This window comes from Vespa mandarinia, chromosome 13 (genome assembly GCF_050613455.1).
Source record: "Vespa mandarinia isolate Hongniang chromosome 13, ASM5061345v1, whole genome shotgun sequence".
Classification (NCBI taxonomy): Eukaryota; Metazoa; Arthropoda; class Insecta; order Hymenoptera; family Vespidae; genus Vespa; species Vespa mandarinia.
The window spans coordinates 1,720,184-1,728,849 of NC_140822.1; the positions used below are offsets into that span (position 1 = coordinate 1,720,184).

Here is an 8,666-nt window from a genome sequence, read left to right on the forward strand (position 1 = left end):
GCGCCCTCTGGCGACCCTTTCGATAACTACTATAGGCGCAAATGTATTAAAAATTCGAACGAATTTACGAATATTTACAAAAAAGAAAACAAAGAAATACGGAGTATATAATTGATAAATAATATTAATATATATATATACTTTTATCTCTCTTTTATCACAATCGTCATCTTCTTTTACAAAAGGATTTATATATTTCTTTTATATAAATATATATATATATACACTTATGTATATGTATATTTTTTTTTTATTTAACTAGCACTGAACCAATCCGAACCCATTGCTCCAAAAAATGCTGCTGCTCCTGATTTTATCGTAGATCCAGTAGATTCGGTTTTTGTATTATCCTTTGCTGTCGTTACTTTCTTGCGCTAATGTTCAAAATATTAAAACATTAAATAAAATATTTATACATATATCAAGGTGATTATGTTAATATTGCATTAATAATAAAATAGTTATAAAAACAATATGATCAAATCATGCATCACGTCTCTTCTCTTACCGTATTTATTAAAAGACGTACTTATATCAAAGGGTTGATCTGAGAATATATAGATATATATAAACTAATCATGTAAGATAATATATAGCATATATATATATATATATATATATAGCATATATATATATATATATATATATATAGCATATATATATATATATGTATATAATATGTAAAATATATAAATAATGAATTTTAATAAATAATAAACATGAAATTGTAACATCCTTTTACCTGAGTTTTATCTTGTATCGTTGTTGTTACTAGAGATAAATTTCTCATTGGTACTGTTATGGCAAGAGGAGGGAACCATGGTGCACCTGTACATAGTGCAAGCAATGCTGGAGAATCTAATTTATTTCCTTCTCCAGCATTGTATTCGCTGCGTGCACCGAGAACCGAATGAAGTTGTTCCAAATGAGGTATTAAATTTCCAAGCAAAAGCTGTAAGACGAAAATATTGTTTTTTTTTTCTTTTTTTTGTAAAATATTTTACACGTAATTAAATTTGTTATATATTCAGACAATTACCAAAGATCTCAAAACACTTTTCTTTACGTTTGTATGAATGAATGGATTGATAACGTTATAATCGAATGGATCTATTTTAGAAAGTGCACTGTCTGTAGCTTTCGATGACATTTCGTTTAAGTGTTTGTTCTCTCTTGGTACCATAAGTAAAGTACAATATTTAATGTCGAATACTATTTGCAATGCTTGTTTTTGTTTAAGATTAACAATGTTGGATGTGTCTTGATAATAATTGAATAATTCTGATGCTACGGCTTCGATAATCTCGTAAAGTACTTTTCTGTAAATGCATATATATTAATATTATATTAATATTTATATAATATTTATATAATAATTATATATATATATATATATATGTATATATATATATGTATATATATATATATTAACCCTGTTTTTTTGAATATATATTTTTAATAATTACTTTGGAATGGTATGTGGTATTATTTTATTTAAATCCTTGATCACTGCCATTAAAAATTTCTGTAGCATTATTGATGGTTGATACGGCACTAATATTTCAGTTTTCAATGTTTTACCATCCCCAGATTCTTCTTCGATCATTACCTTTTCCCAATCTGATAAAACTGACTTTATTTTTAAACTATCAAATAATTCTTTTGACATATATTTTTCTTTATGATCGATCAATTTATTTCTGTATTTATTGGCCCAAACGGACCATATAGAAATACTTTCTTCTTTAAGAGTATCGACTATCATTTGCCATTTCGTATTTGTTATAGACAATCCAGTTGCCTTGGATAAATTAAAACATTTATTTAAATTAGGAGATAACGAGGTGAATGCCATAAGAAGCCTCGCCAATACTATCGTATTTATTTCTTGTTGATTATGATTGGTATTGTTATCGATATACGTATCCTTAACGTATCGTATAAAATCTTCTATCATAGTGGTACTAACATTTTGCAAATGATCTTGAATCTCGGCTCGATCGGAAAACGTATTAGGTATTACGGATATATTTTTAGATAATAAATTATCTTTGATATTTAAATTGCATACAGTATCATACAAATACTGTTCTAAGTCTGAAAGTAATTCGCATAAACTATTGTCAAAATCTTCACAAAGTTGTACCACGTTAGGAGAATATCCTTTAGTTTTCATTAATAAGGATCGTTTGCTATCCAATACAATATTGTGTGTTAATCTCTGTGGTATATCGCTTGGAGAATCCTTCCAAACGAACCATCGTAAATCGTGTTCAGGAAATTCACATCTTTCTCTGGTTACTTTGTTTAACATATCAGATATATTAGTTTTCAGATTTTTTGTAGCCTCCAACCATTTATCGTGTATGATATCTAAAAACATATATATATGTGTATGTGAAATATAATGAATGATATATTAGATTTTTGTCCTAAACAATACGTACTTTTTGCTCTTTGACTTAAAAGTGGTTGAAAAAATTCTAACCAATAACTTATATTTGGTAAACCAAAGTCCTCCCATATGATGTTCCAATTTTCTGGTAAATTAATTCCAACAGCCTCCTCCCGTATACTGTATAAACCTTTCACAGAAATTATTAATTGAAATAATTTAACGACTTCGTTATTACAAAATTCTTTAAGCCAATTCAGCCATGCTTTAACACATTCTTGTAGATCTAATATAGAAAATTTATCATCTCCTTCTTGTAAAAATGGTTTCTCATTTGTTATAACAGATGATAAATATTTCTTTATCAAATCTTTGTTCGCATCGATCTTTGAAAGTAACGAATATACTTTTTCATCCTTTATCAGTGCGATATATTGCGAAACCAAACCTTCTTGTTTACCTCCAGCAGCTGAAATGAAAAAATCCTTATAAAAGAGATTCTTCTCAATGAAATGATAACAGTTTAAAAAATGAAAATATTATTAAACGAAACTATATACGTACTTATAAAGCAAGCATAAATTAATGTGATAGTATGAATTAGCATTTCTATACAGAGTTTTATCTTTGTCTTAACGTTATAATCATTTTCATCCTTGATTACAGATTCAACGGCACGACATCTGGTAAATATTAATTTCTCTAATAAATCCTTATATGGGGTTTTATTTAATAATATAAGCGATGCTAAACAGTTCGCTGCACTCTGAAATAGAAAATACCGATTCATCCTTCATTTTTAATATTTTTTCAAGATAAATATAAAATTATTTATTTACCTCGATTGATACATTCCATGATCGCAATATCGTATCGCATTCTCTTAATATAATATTTTTAAATTGACCTATAATATCCCACTGTTTAAATACTATTGGATATTTTGAAGTTAACTCCTCGTTACCTATTTCAAATTTTAATCTATACTTAATGTGTTGCGCTAAGATAAACAATTGAGTAGCATACAATAAATTTTGGCTTTCTATATTAGACCAAACAAATTCTGGAATGTCCATTAATATTTTTATTTGAATAATAACAGCAGCCATTTCTTCAGATTTCCTGTAATATGTTAACATATCAATCAAAAATTGTAATTAAATTCAATCCGTATATTAATGTAATATATTAATCTGTACCTGTCAGGTTCATTCTCGACAAAATCTGTTTTAAAACCAATGAGATATTTCTCTTGAAGCTCTTGAAATTTCTCTTCCGTTTCTGCTATTCTTGAACTGATCCTTTCTGCGGTAATTTTCATTTTTCCAATTGTATCCGCAGCTAATATCAAGTCACGATATCTTTCTCTAAAAGAAAGGGATATGTTTATTGATATAACAAAAATAATAATAATAATAATAATAATAATAATAATAATAATAATAATAATAATAATTAACAAATAAATAATTATTAATAACTTACCCAACCAGAGTACGTAATTCGATCTTCTTACGGTCACTTTCTAATTGAATTTTCTTTTGAATTTCCTCAATTTCTTTTATTGTATGCTGCTCGAAAAGTTTATTAATGTCTAAATCTAAATAATTTATTGTCGTCATTTTCATTCCTTATTCTGCTGCAAATAATAGAAAATTTAAACTGTCAAAGGTCCATTTTCAATTTATACGCGTACACTACAACCAACAACATACTTCTTTTTTTTGCACGTCAACAATATATTACAAACACAGTGTTGGAAAACTAACTGAAATTAAAAAATAAAACCTAGATAATGGTTAATTGTCATCAACGATTCTGATTGGTTGATCGAGAGATACATTCACCGCTTAAATTATCGATATGTGTATTGTCCAATCAAAATTTATATATGGCTTTATGCGATCACATTTGAAAACTTGCACAATAGACTTTACACCACAACGTTCCAGATTAGATCAAGCAAGTGGAAAGATTATAATTATTAATAATATATTTATAGAATTCGCAATAATTCGATACGATAAAAGAAAGAATATAGTTATTTGATATTGTTAAAGAAAAAAAAAAAAAAAAAAAAAAAAAAGAAGAAAAAAGGAAGAAAGAAAAAGAAAAAGGAAAAAAAATGACGACGATGGGCGAACCACTTACTTTAGCGCGAGGTAATGTATATTTCATTAAAGATTTGACAGAAGTCATCGAATTTATTGATATTATGTTAATAAAGAATTATGTGTCACTTATATTACTATTGATTATTCTCCTTTGATATTATTTTTAACAGATAGATCATATATTATATTTTTCAGATGTTAAAAGATCCATTGAACTTCTTGACAAACTGCAAAAAGGTAAAGATATATAAAATTAATTTCTTATTAATATATTTAATATATATTATGTGTTGTATGAAAATTCAGGTGGTGAAGTTCCAACAACCAAATTAGCTGCATTACAAAAAGTATTACAAAGTGACTTCCTCAGTGCTGTAAGAGAAGTATACGAACATGTATACGAAACCGTAGATATTCAGGTAATTTATTTAATATTTAATTGATAAAATTGATGAAAGTAAAATTTTAAAGTGATATCATTTCTTTAAGGGATCACAAGATGTACGTGCATCAGCTACAGCTAAAGCCACTGTTGCGGCATTTGCGGCAAGCGAAGGTCATGCACATCCAAGAGTAGTAGAATTGCCAAAAACTGAGGAAGGCCTTGGATTTAATGTAATGGGAGGAAAGGAACAAAATTCTCCTATATATATATCTCGAATTATTCCTGGAGGTGTTGCAGATAGGCACGGTGGATTAAAACGCGGAGATCAGCTTCTTTCCGTCAATGGTGTGGTTAGTAAACATTTTTTTTTAACAATAAACAAAGTCCAATAAACAAGATACATTGTTTGTCTTATCTGAATAAATTTATATCAGTGTGTCGAAGGAGAAAATCACGAGAAGGCGGTAGAACTTTTGAAACAAGCTCAGAATTCGGTTAAGCTTGTTGTTCGTTATACTCCACGAGTTTTAGAAGAAATGGAATTACGTTTTGACAAACAAAGAGCTGCACGTAGACGTCAACACATGCAATAAATTGAAAAATTAATTAGTTTTAATAATATTTTACAAATCATGTAAGTGTTCAAATAATTTAACTTTTAATTTAAACATAATTAAGAACGAAAAAAAACAAACAAACAAATAAACAAATAAGAACAATTTATTTACTCCATATATTTTCTTGAGTTATAATAATATAATATATGAAATGTTTATGTCGTGTATATGTATATGATATAAATATAAAGAAAAAAAAACAGAACCTTTCTCTTATTCAATTTTTTTTTTTTTTTTTTTTTTTTCCAAGAAATAAAAATAAATTTATATATACATTTATATTTAAAAATTGATCGATCGGTATATCTTTACACGTCACGATTCGTTTTAATTTAGTACTAAATCTCCAACGCGAGATGGCGTTGTAGGGCCGCAGTACGATACGCGATCGAATTTCAACGTCAGAAATGTAAAGAAAATGGCGAGAGTAACGTGTACCCCGGGTGATTTAATTCAATGGGATTCTGCTGAAAATTGTCTGGCACCGTTAACAGATTTTCAAAAAGATTGTTTGCAAAAATTGGAAGAAGAATTTTCTTCTCTCAACAATTCAACATACGAAGATACCAGCGAGAATAATGAACATTTAAATCAAAATAAGTGTGATAACATAACGCAAATTGAACGATGTCAAGATGTTCTAGAATATTATACGAAATTAGAAAAGGAATTTATATCATCTGAGAACTTGAAATATATGTTATATTTAAATGATCTTAAAACACGTCGTCAAGAATGTCAAGAACTTTGTGAGCTTATCAAGGATACCTTAGAAGATTTTTCTATTCTATTTAAACAATATGCCGAAGTATCTGATAAAACATCCTCATTGCACAATGCTAGCGAAGAACTTATCTCGGATCAAAAGCGATTAAATTCTATGGTAGAAAGTATTGCGGAATATGTGAAGTATTTTAAAGAAGTAGATGTGATAATGGAAAAATTAGAAGCTTCTACTTTATCCGTAAACAGTGATATGTTTTTTAACATAGTAGACAAAGTAGATATCAATATGGATGCTTTACAAACAAATAATACTTTCAAAGAAAGTGCCACTTATTTAGTTAAATATAGACATTGTCAATCCAAGATTATAACTTTGATACAAAATTATGTTTTTAATTTATTTTCAAGAACTACAGAAAGCATTTTAAATTTTAATGAAACTGAAGGTATACAAGAAAATATGGATGCTGCTTTGGCATTATTTTATGGGAGATTTCAAACTATCGTTTCAAAAGTAAAACCTATAATAGAACAAGTGGAAACGAAATCTGTAAAAAGACAGGAATATAATAATTTATTATTAGAATGTCATCAATATTATTGGAGTCAAAGAGGTTTAGTATTAGGCCCTAGCATTCAAAAATCATTATCTGCCATAAAGGAGAGATACAACGGAGATCATTGCAGTTTAGTCAGACATTCGTGTGCATTACTTTTACATGCATCGGTTGACGAATACAGATTGTTTTATGAATTCTTTTCGAAACCATCTATCGGCCTAACAACATTTCTTGAAAGTCTTTGTACCTCTTTATACGACACCATAAGACCGTTTATAATTCATATAAATCATTTAGAAACTCTGGCAGAAATCTGTTGTATTTTAAGGATAGAAATGTTGGACGAACACGTGCAAAATAATTTTGAGCCATTAGAAGGCTTTGGAAATATTTGCTTACAACTTTTACACGATGTACAAGAGAGACTTGTTTTCCGTGCTCAATTGTATTTACAATCTGACGTATTAAATTATAATCCATCGCCTGGCGATTTAGCGTATCCGGAAAAATTAAAAATGATGGAAGATATTGCCGAATCGATAAGAGAGGAAACACGTCAATCAAGAATGAAAAGAATATCTGTATCATCTAACGACAGTAATATCTTAGAGCCAGTGTCAAGAAATCATATCATAATGGATTCTATTTATCAAAAATCTCATATGGGTAGTTCTCCAGCAGATTTACATGGAATGTGGTATCCTACAGTTCGCAGAACATTGGTTTGCTTATCACGACTCTATAGATGCGTAGATAGATCTGTATTTCAATCGCTTAGTCAAGAGGCTATATCTCTTTGTGTCCAAAGTATAGAGAAGGCAAGAAATGATATTGAAAATAGAGCTTCTACGTTGGATGCTGAATTATTTCAAATCAAACACTTACTAATATTACGTGAACAAATCGCCCCGTTTCAAGTAGACTTCACTATCAAGGAATATAGTTTGGATTTTTCCAGAGTAAAGATGGCGGCTTTTGGATTGTTTGAGAAAAGTTCAAAGCTTTTCACTTTGTCGAACAATGCCTTATTGGAATTTCTATTAGAAGGCGCACCTAAAATGAAAGAACAATTAATTGATTCTCGTAAGGAGGTTGATAATAACCTAAAACATGCGTGCCAGAGATTAATTCAACATGCTACATATGTATTGATAAATCCCATTATGCAATTATTAGAAAAGGAAAAAGTATATTCTAATTCTCCCGACGCAAATACAAAACAAAAGATATTTGGGACTGCTCAAGAAGTAAATGCCATTGTTGCCGATGTTTTACGAACAATTAAATTTAAGCTTCCAAATATTCAACAATCGATGCAATTATATTTAGCCAACAAAGAAACAGAATTTATTTTATTAAGACCGATAAAGAATAATATTAGTGCTGCATTTGCGCAATTATATCAATTATTAAGCAAGTATTATACTTCGGAAGAACTTTTATTAATTGCTTGCCCGTTACCGGAACAAATTTCTGTTATATTAAGTTCGTCCAGTCTTGTTCAAAATAAATCAATACAATTAGAAAATAAAAATTCGCAAGATAAGGAGGAACTTTAGTGAAATAGAAAAGAATTGAAATTATTATACAGACGATTATGTAAATATATACATGTATGTACACAAAACTCTTTGTAACGATCTAATTTAACATGTATATAAATTAATATTTTTCATTGCAAGTTCAAGGGATAAAAAAAAGAAAGGCCCATTATTTAAAGTGCAATGCAAAATAAAATAATTGTATATCGAAAGTTTTATATGTATATAGATGTATCTAAACTAAATATAGTACAATTTTTATACTAATCACTGGATGAAACAATATAAAGTACTGCGAAACTAAATATAAATTTGTATAAATTTATAT

At 28.4% G+C, this 8,666-nt stretch overlaps 3 protein-coding genes across 7 annotated transcripts; 2 read left to right on the forward strand and 1 right to left on the reverse strand.

Moving 5' to 3' along the window:
* Nucleotides 1-147: 147 nt before the first annotated feature.
* On the reverse strand, nt 148-4,135 carry Cog1 (conserved oligomeric Golgi complex subunit 1). Of its 5 annotated transcripts, XM_085660996.1 has the most exons (11): nt 3,881-4,135; nt 3,595-3,762; nt 3,235-3,517; nt 2,960-3,161; nt 2,448-2,864; nt 1,467-2,373; nt 1,040-1,319; nt 890-952; nt 743-848; nt 509-547; nt 279-374 (listed from the first exon to the last, which is right to left on the reverse strand). In XM_085660996.1, exons 1-9 carry the CDS (start codon nt 4,021-4,023, stop codon nt 750-752), a joined length of 2,562 nt encoding a protein of 853 aa, XP_085517122.1. In that variant the 5' UTR covers nt 4,024-4,135; the 3' UTR covers nt 279-374; nt 509-547; nt 743-749. The 5 variants fall into 5 exon arrangements, with proteins under 5 accessions (XP_035727977.2, XP_085517123.1, XP_085517121.1 ...); XM_085660995.1 differs by lacking the exon at nt 509-547 and having other exon boundaries at nt 217-374; XM_035872085.2 differs by having other exon boundaries at nt 260-374; nt 743-952.
* A 194-nt stretch (nt 4,136-4,329) lies between these two features.
* veli (L27 and PDZ_signaling domain-containing protein veli) lies at nt 4,330-5,613 on the forward strand. Its single transcript, XM_035871967.2, has 5 exons — nt 4,330-4,557; nt 4,705-4,746; nt 4,816-4,928; nt 4,999-5,244; nt 5,329-5,613. The coding sequence occupies exons 1-5, from the start codon at nt 4,521-4,523 to the stop codon at nt 5,485-5,487; spliced, it is 597 nt and encodes a 198-aa protein (XP_035727860.1). The 5' UTR covers nt 4,330-4,520; the 3' UTR covers nt 5,488-5,613.
* Nucleotides 5,614-5,910: 297 nt separating this feature from the next.
* On the forward strand, nt 5,911-8,569 carry Cog3 (conserved oligomeric Golgi complex subunit 3). Its single transcript, XM_035871951.2, has one exon. The coding sequence runs from the start codon at nt 5,930-5,932 to the stop codon at nt 8,354-8,356; it is 2,427 nt and encodes an 808-aa protein (XP_035727844.1). The 5' UTR covers nt 5,911-5,929; the 3' UTR covers nt 8,357-8,569.
* Nucleotides 8,570-8,666: the final 97 nt, after the last annotated feature.